The sequence below is a fragment of the Epargyreus clarus genome, unplaced genomic scaffold (genome assembly GCF_041222505.1).
Source record: "Epargyreus clarus isolate Ecla_fem2 unplaced genomic scaffold, WU_Ecla_fem_2.2 ptg000013l, whole genome shotgun sequence".
In the NCBI taxonomy this organism is placed as follows: Eukaryota; Metazoa; Arthropoda; class Insecta; order Lepidoptera; family Hesperiidae; genus Epargyreus; species Epargyreus clarus.
The window spans coordinates 7,568,249-7,585,864 of NW_027332221.1; the positions used below are offsets into that span (position 1 = coordinate 7,568,249).

The window sequence follows — 17,616 nt, forward strand, 5'->3', positions numbered from 1 at the left end:
CGTCTAATGCCGGCATGTCCACTAGTTGGTAAAATATGGTAGTCATTCATAACTACTTTTTTGTCATCGTCACTAATAACTCTACTTTTCCCTTTTAAAATATTTATTCGAGGTCCGGACCACGATTTTCTTTTACTTGTCTCTTTCGACAACATATCGATAAATTCTTTATTACTTGCAAGTTTTACAATATATAATTCTTTAATATTTATTTTATTACAATAATGCTCCAGCTCACTCACATAGGCGTCTCGCGCTGTATATGATCGTAACTCTGGGCACGTATATAATATATTTTCTTTTTCATTTAGTATAAACATGTCAAAACAATTGCTATATTTCATGCTACGCATTTTCTTTCTAGAAATAACCAAGAATTCAACCGAATTTATCGGTTTCCTAAGCATTTCCACAACTATCGGTTGATCAGACCAGCTGTTAGTGGAATTGTTAGTACCCGACACTTTCGTTTGAATTTCCCCCGCATTCTTCATCTTTTCCCTCTGTTTTCTAGTCATCACATTCAATATATGTTCACTCATTTATTTTAGTTCAGTTGATGTAATCTCTACTCTAGATAATGCATCAGCTGCCACGTTTTTAGTTCCTTTTACATATTCAATCACAAAATCATATTCCTCTAGAATCAGACGAAATTTAGTAAACCTACTAGGAGGGTTGTTCATATTAAACAAATAAACTAACGGACGGTGATCGGAATAAATTTTAAAGCGTTTTCCAAATAAATATGGTCGAAAATATTTAACAGACCAAACTATTGCTAGCATTTCTTTTTCTATTGTGGGATAGTTTAACTCGGCTTTATTCAAACTGCGACTGGCATAAGCCACAGGACGACCATCTTTATTATACAGCATAGAACCTATCGCTATATTTGATGCGTCTATGTATAATTGGAATTCATTATCAATTGAAAAATCTGGATATTGTAAAATGGGTGGTGAAACTAGACAATGTTTTAATAATTGAAATGATTTTTTGCAGTCGTCCGTCCATATGAAATCAGTATTTTTTCTCAATAATTTATTCAGTGGTATTACAATTTCAGCGAAGTTAGGAATAAAACGACGATAATAATTGGAAAAAGCTACGAAGTGTCTTACATCATCACTACATTTTGGAATTGGATAATTATTTATAACCCTTGTTTTTTCGGGATCAGGTTTTAACCCTTCTGCACTTACGACATGTCGGAGATACAATAAATCCTTTTTCAAAAATTGACATTTCTTAGGGTTCAATTTCAGATTAACTTGCCTAAGCCTTGTAAAAATGTCAATTAGATTTTTATTATGACTACTTAATCCTCTGCCTATACATATTAAATCGTCCATGTATATGAGACACTTATCATAATTTAAACCAGATAATGCGACCGTCATTGCTCTTGAAAAAGCACTTGGACTTGTTTTGAGCCCCATGGGCATACGTTTCATTTGATATTGTTTATCAAATGTGAACGCCGTACACTTTCTGCTATTTGGTTCTAAATTAAATTGAAAATAGCCCGTTTGCAGGTCAAGATGACTGAAATACATAGCTCCCGAAAGTTAATCTAGAATATCAACAATATTTGGAAGAGAAAATCGATCGTCTGAAATATTTTCGTTCAATTTACGATAATCAACTACGAGCCTATATTTTTTTTCATCTGTATCACACTTTTTCGGAACTAAAAGAATCGGACTTGACCATTCACTCATAGTTTCCTCAATTATATCATCCTCCAACATTTTCTCAATTTGTTTCTGTATTTCCCCTTTTTGAGATTTAGGCAATCGGTATTGCTTTTTATACACAGGTACCGTATTGGGTTTTAAAACAATTGACTGCTCATAAATGTTACACGTACTTAACTTGTCCCCCTCAAAATGAAATATATCGGAAAACTTTGCACAAATTTTCTCTATTTCCAACTGTTCCTCTTGATTTAAATAATCTAGTTTTAATTCATTAAATAATTTTTTGACCCTATCAGCGTTAATTACGGGTTTATCAAAACAAAGCATACTGTACTCTGATAATTTTTCTACATGTGGGCTATAGAAACTCAAATTAATATCCTCTTCCCGCGTGTTCAATATCCGAACTGGTATTTTTCCATTCACAGGCCTTGCAATACAACTTGCTAAAAAGACACCCTCGCATAATTCAGTCGGCAATACCACACAATCCTCTTAAATTTAAACGCGTATGCAAAAAGTGTACTGATTCACACCTAGGTGATAAACTAATATACTTCTTTTTTGATATGCTAGGTTGTAAATCTAAATAGAGTTCTTTGTTATTCTTTGTTAACCTTAACGTGTCTAATTCTAAGTTTAGTATTCCCTTGTATTTTTACCCGACTGCCAAGGAAGGGTTATGTTTTTCGCGCGTATCTTGTATGTTTGTCTTTCTTTATTTGATCCGATCTAACAAACGGGTGGATGAATTTCAACAGTTAAGGTGTCATTATATTTGTTTCAATGACCCGAGTGTCCTTAGATAGGTGTTAGTAAAAAAAAATCAAAACGGCGGATTTTTGGCGCGAAATAGTAACACATTTAAAAAAAAAAGTTAACAGAACCTATCGAGTAGGGTATCAAATGAAAGGAAATTAAACGGAGATTATAAAAACATATTTGTATATTTATAAAACAGCAAGGTGACTGATTGACTGACTAACTAAATGACTTTTTCATTTTTCAGAAATCAACGTACAGCCTAAACCAAGAATCTTACAGTTCTGAAATTTTGCACATAGGTTCTCTATATAGCGCGAATAAGTACTAAGAAAGGCCTTTTGGAAATTCTACCCTTAAGAAGGTAAAATAGGGCAAAACAGTTTTTTTGAAACTCTTTAATTTTGAAGCAACTACTATAAAATTTTATATTTGGCTTTCTGGATAGGAACAAGGACGCAGTAATTTATCACCCTCCGAAAAATCAACCCTGTAGAGAGTAAAATAAGGGTTAAAAGTTCATTTGAACAATCGTCAATTTTGAAGCAAACACTGAAATTTTGTATCAGGCTTGTTAGATAAAAATAATGAAATTCTACCTCTAACGAGGTAAAATAATGACCGAAACTTTGATTTAATGAAGTAATATATTTTATAGACCGTAAATGGTGGATTTTTTCGCGAAATAGTAACACGTTTTAAAAAAGTTAACCAAACCTATAGAGTAGGGTGTCAAAATAAAGGAAATTAAGCGGAGATTACACATACATTATATAATATATCTTACTCGTATATATAAAATTCTCCTTTTAGTTACCGTACTCCTCCGAAACGACTTCACCGATTTTTACCTAATTTTATATACATATTCAGTAGATCTGAGAATCGGCCACTATCTATTTTTTTTTACCCCTAAGTGATAAGGGTTGTGCACCCTTAACATTTTTTTTATTTTTATGGCAACACAACGTTTGCCGGGTCAGCTAGTACATAAATGCTCGTATATACACATCGAGATGACTGTCTGACTAAATGAGTGAGTTGCTGTGCCAGAGATCAACGCAAAGGGAAACCGCTGAACTTAAGCGTGCTGAAATTTTACACATAGGTTCTTTATATAGCGTAAATGAGCACTACGAGGATAAAATAGGATAATATTGTTTGAACATCTTTTGTTTTTGAAGCAGAAACCTACTATGAAACTTTGTATTTGGCTTTCTGGATAAAAATAATGAAATGCCTATTTCACTGCTTTTGGAAATTCTACTTCAACCTTTTTGGTGCAGTCGGGTTTTTGATTTTTTAAATTAATTACTTGTTTTAAAAAGTTATGCGCACTGTTACCAACTGACAATTTTATTGTATTATAATGATCGTAATAACATACGGAATGTTTTATACTTTTATTCTCGAAAAAACTGAGTAGGTATGGTGGTACTTTGATTCGTAGTAACTTCCGAACGTGGGTTAGAGTCTGAATTCATAGAATTAATTGTAGAATTTCGGTAACAAAAATTGTTTCGACCGCGGTTAGAACGATAATTATTATTGTACTGACCTCGAGCACCTCTATTACCTCGACTCATCGCGGAGTTCCGGTAGGTGATCTGCGGCTGACCGCAAGTAGGGTGACCATAACCACGTTGATTGTGTCGGCCACGCTGAAATTGATGACTACTGCAGCCACCTCGGTTCTGAAAATAGCGTCCACGAGCTGAATTTCTATTTGTCATAGTCATTACAGTATTTTCTGGAAACAACGAAATCTGTTCATCCTGAGCGCCTCGTATGGCGTCGTTTAATTTTTCATAATTCCTGGCAGAAATAATTGTGCTCAAGTTACTACTCCGTAAGCCAGAGGCAAACCTTTTAATGACTGTTTTTTCGTTTAGGCGCTTAAGAAACTCATATTTTTCTGGGTCTCCTTCTGCTTGGGATATAGTTAAATCAACAAAAAGTTTTTCAATTTCCTTACCGTAGTACTCGATGTCCCGATGATTTTGAGTACACCGCAACAGCTGTTCTTGAATCGCTGTGAAAGACTTTAGTTAATAGGAACTTTTTAATATCATCAACAAGGAGTTGTACAGTTTCATATTTCTGACTTAATTTTAATTTTGCACCTTCTGATAATCTGGTTTTCAATACGAACTGTACTAATAATGGCTTAGATTTCTCATCGAGCATAGAGTTGTACATTACTATAGAAGAAATCAGTTGTTTAGTTACCGTTTCCTTATCATTCATAACAGGCAGCAATGAAACTGCTACTTTCAATTTAAAACCCTCCATTGTTTTGGTACTATCTAAAGGTATACAACACAAACCCTCTATTTCCTGAAATACTTTCCTAACTTTATCACTGTAATTATTAATTAAGATTAACTCGTTCTTATTTAATTGCTTAACACTTATACGTAACTCATTTAAACATTTTTCAAAACCTTTTAATATTAAATTCTCTTCCTCTAATTTTTTAGAGCAAATATTACCCTTTGCACGTCTTTGTGGTCCTATTTTAACTAGATAAGTTCTTATATTTAACAAATCATCATAATACTTTTCTAAAGACTTTGCCATGAAATTATGTACGAGTATGTAGACATATTTTTTTCTACGGTAACAATTGGTTCTATCGTAAAATAGTACTAACTAAAGTCCTTTAAATAAATTCGTTACATAACACTTCCACCGCGAACATTGCACTCAGAAACACTTTTTTTTCACACTATTCTCATGCCTGCTTGGTCTTCTTTATTTATTTATTTATTTATTGTTTAATGTTAAGAAGAACGGTTATGTACCAATTACACTTATTAACAATCATTATAAATAATACATTTCAATAGACAGATAAGAATAAATTACATAGATTCACAATGTCGATGTTTATTATAATAATAATAAAAATAATAATAATAATAATAAATAAAAAAAAATTATGTCAATGATGATAAGAGACAAGTTATGAAAATACAATAGTTAAGTATAAAATGTTACATTGTTTCCATGATTATTTAAAATTCTAATAATTATATTTATAAAAAAAAGAAAAAAAAACAGAATACAAAAAAAAAAATACAATTTAAGATGAACATTAAATGATAACTGTCGATGTCAAAATAGAAGAAAAAAAAAATAATAAAATAAAAAATCAATATTATTTGTCAGTGTGCTGTAGACACACTTTTAACACGTTTTGCCATGAATCCGCAAAAATATCAAAGTCAGGAAAGGCTTTCAGGAGAGCGCCGATAGCTGAGAGAATACGAGGTATCGGTGAATTTGCGCGCCCAACCGTTCTGCTAAATGGAACCACAAGTAATTCGTGCTTACGGCACCGGCAGTAATTGTTTGGGGCGAAAAGTTGAACCAACTCACTTAGTAAATCAGGAGCATCGATCATCCCTCTGTAGATTTTGAATGCAGTTATTAATTGATCGTTCGCTCTTCTGGTCTTAAGCGAGCTATAGCCAAGACATCCCAGGAGGAATGCCGTGGGGTACATGAATGGGTAGTATCAAAAGTTACGTGTGTAAAGGTATCTTAGAAATGCTTTCTGAACCTTCTCAAGTAGTAGCTCGTAGAAAGACTCGTGAGGATTCCAAACGCAAGAACTGGCTTCCAATTTACTGCGTACTAGTGCATTAAATAACAGACGAGCTACCTGATCAGATTTAAATTCACGCGAGTTTCTTAGAACAAAACCTAACCGTTGGAAAGATTCCTTTGCAATAAGCACAATGTGCTCATGGAATGTCAACTTTTGATCGAATGTTACACCCAGATCCTTCATCGATATGGTTCTTGGCATGATAGTGGTGCCAATTTTATAATTAAAGATAATCGGACGCAACATTCGACCAAAAGTCATAACATAACATTTGGAAAGATTGAATTCCATTTTATTTACTGTGCTCCACTCATGCACCGCACGAACATCCTCCTGAAGTAACAAACAATCCGCTTCCGATCGTATCTCTGCGTACAGTTTAAGATCATCCGCATACAGAAGACACTTTGAGTGCGCAACAACGTCCGGTAGGTCATTTATCATCAGGAGGAAAAGCAAGGGCCCTATCGACCCCTGACTCACTCCCGAACGTGTGTGGTATGGGGATGACTTGTAGATACCCAATTTAACGTATTGTTGGCGGACACGCAAATAATCAGCGAGTAGTCTCAGGAGTCCAGGAGCGAATCCGATATTGCACAGTTTTGCAAGCAATACGTCGTTATCGACTCTATCAAATGCCTTTTTAAAATCAAAGTATAGTACGTCTACTTGATGACCGTAGTCCAAATGTGCTGAAATATAGTTCGCAATCGTTAAAAGGTTACTGTTGACAGAGCGTTTTGCCCTGAAGCCGTGTTGGAAATTCGACAAATGTTTTTCAACTTGCGAATAGATGTAACGGTGTAGCACGTTTTCGAAAACTTTGGCAGGAGAAGAAAGAATTGCAATCGGTCGGTATTCCTCAACAGCTGATTTATTAGATGTTTTCGGTATTGGTGAAACTCTTGATATCTTCCATAGGTGAGGATAAATACCAGTTTTTAAAGCGACGTTAAAAATGTGACACAAAGGAAAACAAATAATATTTTTTACGTTTTTTAGAAGTATGGGAGGTATAAAGTCCGGTCCAATAGAGCTATTCACTTTTAATTTGTTTATGCCGTACGTTACATCAGAAATGTTAAAATTAAATATGTTTATGTAATCGCTATTACTTTTTAAATCTTCCGACTGCGCCAATGTATGATCTAAACGTGGTATGTTTGGAGAAAAAACACTAGCAAAAAACCGCGCAAAAGCTTCGGCTGCTGCGACTCCCGAGAAAGATTCACCCTGATAATTAATTTCCGGCTCAAACCCCCCCTTGGATCGCAGGCTATTAATATACCGCCAGAAATCGCGAGGATTACTTTTTAAGTTATTCTCCGTTTGTTTCAAATAGGAAGCGTAAGCAAGTGCAATGTTTCAAGGATTCTCTTATTGCTTGAAAAGGCCTGTAAGTGTCGTCACATTTATTGCGTTTCCAAGACCTATGCAGGTTAAGCTTACGCTTTACATCATGGATGATATCCGATGTAAATCAGACCGGGTACCGGTTTACTGCATCTTTCTTACGAAGTTTTTTAGGCACACATAACTCGAATAAGTTATATAGGATGTCATAAAAATGGTGTAATGCTGTTATTGTATCGTTTGCATTAAGGACTTTGTCCCAAGAGACACACAAAAGCAAACCATACAACTTAGCATAGTCGCACTTGTTAAAATTCCAATCCTTCACTGAACTAATGTTGCTGGGGGGAATAACTTCGCAAGTGCGAACTACTTTTAAATTGACTTCAATATCCAAAGCCGGGTGATAAACGTCGATGGGAACTAATCCCGATGTGCAAGTAACTACTACATCTCGTATATCGGCGCTCTCCCAAACTAATACAACGTCAAGCTTACCACCATAATCATTGAAAACATAATTTTTCTCAGTAAGATTACAAATCGCCAAAAAATAACAATAATAATTTTTAACATTTAACGATGCACTGTTTAGGTTAATGTCCCCAAGTATAATTACTTCACCACTCAGTTCATGTATATGTCTTTCTACCGAATTGAACCAAACCATGTAATCTTCGTCAGTTGCGCTAGGCTTGATGTAAACAACGCATACATGGAAGGCACGAGAATGACATGTAAAAACTGCCCAAAGATCTTCGCCGTGTTCTGTTTCAAGCTCACGCTGACGGCGTATGACTATATCAGCGCACGCGGCGAGCAGGACGCCACCGCACGGCGTGTGTCTGTCACGGCTCAACACGGACCAATTACCAGTGCTCACTTCCGAGTCACTTACGGAGTTGTCGAGGAAAGTTTCTGTGGCGGCCACTAAGCTATGCTCCAGAGTTGCTAGGTGGTTGCGCCACACTCGAAGTTTACTTTTAAGACCACGGACATTTTGATATAGAAAGCTCAACCTGACATTGACCTTATTGGGTGCTTGGGATGTCACGAAAGGACTGGTTATTTTTCTTGATTCCCATCGATAGCTCCTCGTCCGTCACGTATCTCCCGGCGCCGAAACCAGCTACTGGATCGCCGAAAATTGTCTTCCTGGATCTCTCTCTGTATCCATCTCCGATGACATTTATTGTACCGCCGTGAAGTACAGGGCAGCCAGCAGTAAAATAAGACATATGCCGCCCAAAATATGTGTACTGAAACTCGTATGGTACTTTAGCTCTTCTAAGGACGAAGAGTTATTGCCGCCACTAGCTGTTTGGGCAATCACAATTTCTTCTTGCGATTGAGATTTTCCCATTTTGGATTATAGTCTTTACACGCGCGAGAAGAATCACAGGTCAATCGTTCACTGCACTTAGCAACAGGCAACTCAATTAATGTGAACATCATTAGGTACAGATTCATCGTCACTCAAAGTTCACATTACGCTACTTATTTGGCGATCGGAATGCAGCGCGAACCCGATCGCTTACTGGCAGGGTCGCCATGTAAGGATGGGAGATCGAGGCGAAATAAAAGATGTTATTTGATTCACGTCCCAATATATTATGAACCAATATAATGCACAGTATTGCTTAAATACTAATAGGATTTACACATAAGTACATACATACTTATCTCTATACTACATACTAATACTGAAGTAGCAAACAAGCATGCAGTCCACCTGCCGGTAAGTGGCTACTTTTTTTATAATATAGGAGTAGCAGACGAGCATGCAGTCCACCTGATGGTAAGTGGCTACTGCCGCCCATGGACATCTGTAATCAACCCCAGATAGAATTAGACATTCCTACCTGAGGTCGGCCACAGATGCGTCGCTGCTCCTGAGGACTAAGCTGGAACCCCTCGGTAAAGTATGTCTACCTTACCACACCCTTCAAACCAGATATCAGAATCCCACCTGTGGTTGGCCACAGATGCGTTACTAAATTGGAAATACTAAATTTTTTAACGTCTTTAGTAAATGTCTCTTACTAAACATTTCAAACTAGAACACAGCAGCGCTTAACACTGCCGTAATAGGACAAAGAAATGTTTGGCGGTGGTGCCTCTAGTGTCATACCGCAAAGGCTTCTACCATCTTAACAAATCCTACAACTTATTATTTAAATGTCGACTAGGCGATGAATACACATCACACATCAAAGGTCGTTACAAAACTCAAAATTGCAAAGTTGTAACAACATGTAAACTACAATATTGATTTGCTTCACCCTTTTTTAATACCCAGTCGCCCGGGGCTAGACGGCGGGGGAGCTGCCAGGAGCACTCAGGGGTAAAAGTTCCGAGATGAGGGGGTTGCGTTCAATCATTGCGTTAATCTGATACGGGGTGCATCCGTCGTGGTTTCATTTTGGAAAATGTAGGTACTGTATTTAAATAAAGCGGTGATTTTTTAAATACCGGGTAAAGTAGAGTATGCGGTTCGCATGGTAAGTCATGTATGTAAGTAGGTACCGTGGTTGTAGAACCTTCTATAGTTTGACTCCAGCGGCACCACCGCCACACCTGTCTTATAAGTAGTGTTCAGCGCTGTATTCTAGTTTGAAGGGTGAGGTAAAGTAGTAAGCCACTTCCATCCACAATCAAGTGAACTCAGTTGGCATCCACACTCTTCCACCGCAACAACTGCTTCACGCTAGAAATAGGTATGGCTAACTTTGGCAGGTATGGCGAGCTTTGATGTGTGATGTGCATTCATCGCCTAGTCGACATCTAAATAATAAGTTGTAGGGTTTGTTAAGATGGTAGAAGCCTTTGCGGTGTGACACTAGAGGCACCACCGCCAAACATTTTTTTGTCCTATAGCGGCAGTGTTAAGCGCTGCTGTGTTCTAGTTTGAAATGATTGGTAAGAGACATACTTATTAAAGACGTTAAAGAATTATGTATTTCCTATTGTAATCGAAGCCTTCTTGAAGGTAGTCATGTATAAGTATAGTCACATATACGGTACAGAGTAACGATATTACAATTACACGTAAGTAGGTACACACTAGTGATTAGAGGTATTATAACTATTCCCGTTATTAAACTGTTCTTGCTGAAGTCTCCGACCAGCGGGCCTAGACAAAATACAACCGTTTCGTTTTCCGCACATGCTACGGAATACGCGTTAACGTCTCACGCTAACGCTAAATCGGTAGACAATGTTATAACCAAACGCCAAACGTTCATTCCGCAGCGTCGTAATGCAAACTCCAGTTTGTCTATGGAATTTAGCGTGACAGAAAGAAAAAAAAAACGTCAAGTCAATGTCAAACGAAGAGTGGCGGTCATATTAGACGATTTCAAATTGTTGTGCGAGTGTTTACAGTGTTTATTTCGAGCTTTATAGTATAAATGTATATTTGATTATTATTTCACGTATATGTACTTATTGTTTACGACGCAGACATAACTATCTATTTGGAATTAAGTGTTATGTTGTTGACCGAAGAGAACATACTAAAATATTTATGAATTGCGAACGAAGAAGTTTTAATCTTTGTAAACTATTCAAATTATTATTTTAGAAGATGGAAAGTCGACTTCGAGCTAGTCGTGAACAATTTTTAATAATGATAGATTTTATGGAAACGTAAGTACAAAATTCATAATTGTTTAATACATAACTAGGAACGAAAGTTGAGATTTGTTTCAAGTGCAGCTCTTATCGCTGGAATTTCTTAAGTGGTTTCTTAGGAATGTTTACTTTTCTTGGTAAGCAATAACGCTTCTTTTGCTTACTGACTAAGGTAGAAATTGAATAAATAGAATACCAATACCCTTTTCAATGGGCATTTCATAAACTCATTCATTATAATAAACAAATTGTAGCAGGTAACTTTTTTTTGATTCTTTAGACAGCTAATAAATAATGCATATTATTATTTTTCTAGAAATGGTGATCTTTCTAGACCGCAACCTGGAGCTCAAGGGCGGCAGCGAATGGAAACCCAGTGGAATGAGCTCACCGAACTTTTAAATTCTACTGGGGCTGGCGTTCAAAAACAGGCAGACAAATGGAAAAGGGTAAAATAGAGATTATCAATACATATACTATTTAATATTCTTATCTAGAATATAAATATGTCCAACAAACAAAATAATGTTTTTTGTTTAACATCCATGTGAAATTTTAGTTATATTTTCACTTGTTTCAGGTGTGGTCTGATTGGAAGACAAAGACAAAAAGAAAGGCGTCTTTGATGAACAGAGATACAAACAGTACTGGCGGAGGACCCAGCACAATTAAAGCCCTTACTCCCCTGGAAGAAAGGGTTTTAAGAATAATGGGTCAACGATCAGTCACTGGACATCAGGAAGTACAGGAAGCAGGTTTTGAAGTTAGTATTTTATATACCTTTGCAGATTTGTAGTTATCATGTCTACAACACACTATTATATTAATCCTTATTTAACTGCAACAATTGTCTTATTATATCATTCATTCTAAAGTCCACAGAACCTGCCTCAGATCACATGCTGTCTTCCACTCAGCCACAACCTGCCGAGGAAGTGATAGAGGTACTAGCAAGCGCTACACCAGTCTTGGAACTATGTCGCAATCCTGAGCCATGCAATATGGAGTTGATGAATGTAGCTTCAACAAGTCAGGGTGTGTGTGACTTATCTAACACTGAAAGGCAAAGAGGTATATATTTTTTTAATTGTTAATGCTTTGTATTATAGTGCAATTTAAATTTTATACCAAATAAATATTTTTCATTTTAGAAGTCGTATCACCACGGGTTCCAGGTACTGCACGTCGTCGACGTATATTTGGACAGCGCAGAAGGCACCATCAGACTCCATTTGAACAAGCTGCTGACCGTTTTTCCCAGATAGAAGAGGGCAGATTACGGTTAGAAGACAAGTAATTAATTTAAAAAATCAAAAACCCGACTGCACCAAAAAGGTTGAAGTAGAATTTCCAAAAGCAGTGAAATAGGCATTTCATTATTTTTATCCAGAAAGCCAAATACAAAGTTTCATAGTAGGTTTCTGCTTCAAAAACAAAAGATGTTCAAACAATATTATCCTATTTTATCCTCGTAGTGCTCATTTACGCTATATAAAGAACCTATGTGTAAAATTTCAGCACGCTTAAGTTCAGCGGTTTCCCTTTGCGTTGATCTCTGGCACAGCAACTCACTCATTTAGTCAGACAGTCATCTCGATGTGTATATACGAGCATTTATGTACTAGCTGACCCGGCAAACGTTGTGTTGCCATAAAAATAAAAAAAATGTTAAGGGTGCACAACCCTTATCACTTAGGGGTAAAAAAAAATAGATAGTGGCCGATTCTCAGATCTACTGAATATGTATATAAAATTAGGTAAAAATCGGTGAAGTCGTTTCGGAGGAGTACGGTAACTAAAAGGAGAATTTTATATATACGAGTAAGATATATTATATAATGTATGTGTAATCTCCGCTTAATTTCCTTTATTTTGACACCCTACTCTATAGGTTTGGTTAACTTTTTTAAAACGTGTTACTATTTCGCGAAAAAATCCACCATTTACGGTCTATAAAATATATTACTTCATTAAATCAAAGTTTCGGTCATTATTTTACCTCGTTAGAGGTAGAATTTCATTATTTTTATCTAACAAGCCTGATACAAAATTTCAGTGTTTGCTTCAAAATTGACGATTGTTCAAATGAACTTTTAACCCTTATTTTACTCTCTACAGGGTTGATTTTTCGGAGGGTGATAAATTACTGCGTCCTTGTTCCTATCCAGAAAGCCAAATATAAAATTTTATAGTAGTTGCTTCAAAATTAAAGAGTTTCAAAAAAACTGTTTTGCCCTATTTTACCTTCTTAAGGGTAGAATTTCCAAAAGGCCTTTCTTAGTACTTATTCGCGCTATATAGAGAACCTATGTGCAAAATTTCAGAACTGTAAGATTCTTGGTTTAGGCTGTACGTTGATTTCTGAAAAATGAAAAAGTCATTTAGTTAGTCAGTCAATCAGTCACCTTGCTGTTTTATAAATATACAAATATGTTTTTATAATCTCCGTTTAATTTCCTTTCATTTGATACCCTACTCGATAGGTTCTGTTAACTTTTTTTTTTAAATGTGTTACTATTTCGCGCCAAAAATCCGCCGTTTTGATTTTTTTTTACTAACACCTATCTAAGGACACTCGGGTCATTGAAACAAATATAATGACACCTTAACTGTTGAAATTCATCCACCCGTTTGTTAGATCGGATCAAATAAAGAAAGACAAACATACAAGATACGCGCGAAAAACATAACCCTTCCTTGGCAGTCGGGTAAAAAAAGAGTTCAAATGGAGCATGACAGGGAGTTGGAACGGTTAAGGGTGGAGTCACAAAGAATTTTAGTGGAGCAACAAAGAAATGAAATTTTAGAGAGAATTGTTGTTCTAGGTACGAACATATTGGAAATATTATCACAGTCACAGCGAATAGATGATGTTTAAATAATTGCAATGTGTAATGAGGTATCACATGAATTCTTTCAATTTTCATGTCTTTGTTGCTCCACTAATTCTTGTATTTTGGTGTTATTTAATTTTCCATTTTATTCACAAAATATGCTTTATAATCTATTTCTTATTTTAAATTGAGGTACTATTTTATTCTCTTTTAGAGAGACAATTGTTTTTCTTGTCTTTAAATAAAGTACAATTTTATTATTGTTATTTCCAATGTTAATTTTAATTTTAATTTAATTATTGTTTTTATCAAATGTCCATTTCTTTCTTTTTATTTCTTGGTTGGAACCAAAGTATAATTTTATTTTTGTTTTAATAATAAAGGATGAGATGCGAGATATAGGACTAATTAATAACTTTGATTAATTTCATTATCTCACAGCAGTTAAGACTAACAATTAGCCATAAATCTAAATCTCAGTGATCTCTGTAATACAACATCCTATTTCTAATTAAAAAGAATTATTAACTTTTTACAAAAAAAGCTCTCTACTAAAGATGTATATAAATATAAGACTGACATTAACATTAAACATGTAACATTTTTGTGTAACCTAGGCGATATATTATTTGTTTCTCATTTTAAATGTTTCTATTATATTATAGTATATTACTGTTATTACCATTTATGATTATTTTGTTGTAAGTTCCTACATTTTATGAAAATTAGGTTTCATTTTATTTAAAAATGCATTTTTAATGTAATGTTTATTATTTGTTTATTATAATGAATGTTATTAATGTTTATTATAATGTAATTTTTAAGTTATGGATAATTAGTACCACCTGCAGGTGGTACTAATTATCCATAACTTACTCATGGAAAGTAACAACTACCTTACAGTAGTGTTTGTATTTATATAGCTGTGTATTAAGGTGTGATAAATTATTTTGAACTTAGGTAGTTTGCTAAGTAATTACATGCATAAGGAAATGCATCTATTCAACTTCATGTGGAGCAACCTTTATCTGGAGTTGATAATTGGTAGATTGGTTAAGGAATATATATATTAGCACAAAAACATTAAATAAAACATTCTAAAAAAATAAACATATATTTTAAGAAGACTAAAAGTACATTATTTTTCTCTTTTAGGTCACTAAGAAGATTATATGCGGTTATAAGATTATTAGCACAAAATATTTAATTACAAAAACAATTTTGTCAACAAACACTAAACTTACATTTTAAAGGATCAAAAATAATTAAAAAATATATCCCATACTACTATTTGTATTGGTGCTACTTCAGAAAATAATAATAAAAATAACATCACATACTTTGGTAATTTATCTTTATTTCTAAACATTTAACTAAAATAATTATTTTAAAAACGAACACTTACTGTAATCTTAATATTAAACTGTTTCGTATAGCTCTACCTTGGATAAGCTCATTTTGACTACCTTCAGTAGAAATATTTTCTAGTGTATCTCTGAAGGGTAACTCTTCTTCTTCTGGGGAATGTGGAGGAGCTGGTAAACTTGCATCTATTGCCATGTTATGCAAAACAGAACAAGCAAGTACTATTTTCCCAGCCTTAACAGGATGGTAATGCAATGTTCGGTGTTTGAGTAAACATCTCCAGCGTGACTTGAGTAATCCAAAGCAGCGCTCTATACAATTTCTGGCTTTTAGATGACGCTGGGTGTAAATCTCATCTCTAGAACCAGGAGCTGCATCTAAAATTGGTGTTAATAACCATGGCCGCAACGGATACCCAGAGTCACCTGAAACAAATAAATTATAATAAATATTTAAAATTTTGTAAAAAAATTGTTTACTTTACAAGCTCCATCTATACACATATCTATCCTTTATAAGCCTTATTTTATATTAATCCTTTATAAGCTCCATCTATATCATATATAACTGCAAGTTTAAAAATATAGAAGTTTAATTTTCCCATAGCTTTAGAACTTATTAATATGATATTATTATAATAATGCTACCGTACTTATACTTTGAAAAGCATATCCTATACTTTGAAGGAGCAATTTTTATAATTTTCACAAAAAAGTAAAACAAATGTAGCTTAATCATCTTACCTAACAACCATACATGTTCTCCATTTTGATGAAGTCCACGCAAATAAGGCTCTACCTTGCTGGAAGCCCAAATAAATGAATCATGGGTAGCTCCACCAAACTTAGGATTGACATTAATTATTTTTAAATTACTATCACATACCTGTAAAAAAGTGAAACTTTAGAATCTCAACAAGAATGAAATATTTACATATTTAAATGTATATTTCAACTTACCATTTGCACATTCAGTGAATGATACTATTTTTCTATTAAAAAATAGATGCTCATCTTCGGTTGGCCTGCAAATGGCTACATGTGTACAGTCTACACAGCCAATTACCCCCGGCAGTCTAAATTTACTTTGAAACCTACAATATTATAAAGTAATCATTATTTATTTTAAGTTATCCTTTATCTATTTTCGTTTTTTCCAACTCTATACAAGGCACTTAGAACTTACTGAAGTTTCAAACGGACTCTTTCTTGTTGCAATTGAGGAAAAATTATCCATTTAGCTTGAATCGCAGGATGATTTAGGGCTTCCACAACTTGTTGAATGCACCTACTTGCAGTCCTCTGGATCATATGTTGTGTAAGCCCAACTATCCGTTGATATGAGCCCGTTGCTAAGAAACTAAGTGTGCAAAGAACCTGAAATAAAACAAAATATGTTACGCAAATTCCATTAAGCAATTAATTTAAATGTAAGGTCGATCTAGGTGACTCTTAATAGTGATAATACCCTTAATAGAGAAAATACTCTTAATAGATAATAGTTACTTACTTTCACCTCTAGGGTAATTTCCTTAGTTCCTCTAAGTGAAGTTCTACTTCTTAACTCGTTGCAAAGGCTCCGAAACGTTTGCTTATCTAACCTAAATCTACGAATAAACTCCTTTTCCGATATAAGACCAATAAAGTTGTCTTTACGGCGAGTTATTCTTAATTGGCGATTTTGCCAAATTTCCTCATTATTTGCAGCCCATAGCAATCTCAAATGATGCATGATCACTTAATTATAGTAACTTATTTTTCAAAAAATACTCGTAACAAAAGTTAGCGGCACCTTTCTTATTAACGCTACGGAAAGTGACGTGAGCGTGACCAAAACTAGCCGTAGCGTGTGTCAAAAACGACACTTGTCTACCATTTTGTCCGCAAGACGTCAAGCTGCGGAAACATTTCAAGCGTTAGCGTTAGCGTGCCGATACTTATCAAACATTGTCTACGAACTTAGCGTGACGTGACGTCACCGTTCCGCAGCAATGTCATTCCCATACATTTATAAGTTAGCGTTTGGCGTTAGCGCTTGCGGAAAAGTATTTTGTCTAGGCCCGCAGAATGTCGCTCTCTGTTAACTCGAGCGTCGCCATGATATCATCCCCACTTGACATCCCCACTGCATCTATGTTTGAACTGTAGTAATCAAATGAGTGACTTATTATTTTAAAGTACTAATATAAAAATGCGATATCGTTAATATTCAAGCTTCGTATTAACGATGATAACACTATTTAGTAACGTATCTGTGGCCAACCACAGATGGGATTCTAATATTTTCTGGGATTGATTACAGATATCCGGGTAATAGGCGGTAGTAGCCACTTACCGGCAGGTGGACTGCA

General features: G+C 35.0%; 1 protein-coding gene and 1 long non-coding RNA gene across 2 annotated transcripts; one reads left to right on the forward strand and one right to left on the reverse strand.

Moving 5' to 3' along the window:
* The first annotated feature begins 10,559 nt into the window (after positions 1-10,559).
* On the forward strand, positions 10,560-14,744 carry LOC140746806 (uncharacterized). Its single transcript, XM_073078905.1, has 6 exons — positions 10,560-11,082; positions 11,384-11,516; positions 11,648-11,830; positions 11,943-12,138; positions 13,186-13,202; positions 13,772-14,744. Exons 1-6 carry the CDS (start codon positions 11,021-11,023, stop codon positions 13,943-13,945), a joined length of 765 nt encoding a protein of 254 aa, XP_072935006.1. The 5' UTR covers positions 10,560-11,020; the 3' UTR covers positions 13,946-14,744.
* Positions 14,745-15,238: 494 nt separating this feature from the next.
* LOC140746703 (uncharacterized) lies at positions 15,239-17,236 on the reverse strand. The gene is made up of 5 exons (XR_012102811.1): positions 16,776-17,236; positions 16,452-16,642; positions 16,226-16,359; positions 16,010-16,151; positions 15,239-15,691 (listed from the first exon to the last, which is right to left on the reverse strand). It is a non-coding gene; the product is annotated as an uncharacterized LOC140746703 (long non-coding RNA).
* Positions 17,237-17,616: the final 380 nt, after the last annotated feature.

Bases quoted from the DNA above. Each gene is read 5' to 3' on its own strand.
- LOC140746806 (XM_073078905.1), top strand. From the start codon at position 11,021: ATGGAAAGTCGACTTCGAGCTAGTCGTGAACAATTTTTAATAATGATA. The intron at 11,083-11,383 runs GTAAGTACAAAA...TTATTTTTCTAG, and splicing joins ATGATAGATTTTATGGAAAC to AAATGGTGATCTTTCTAGAC. The intron at 11,831-11,942 runs GTTAGTATTTTA...TTCATTCTAAAG, and splicing joins TACAGGAAGCAGGTTTTGAA to TCCACAGAACCTGCCTCAGA.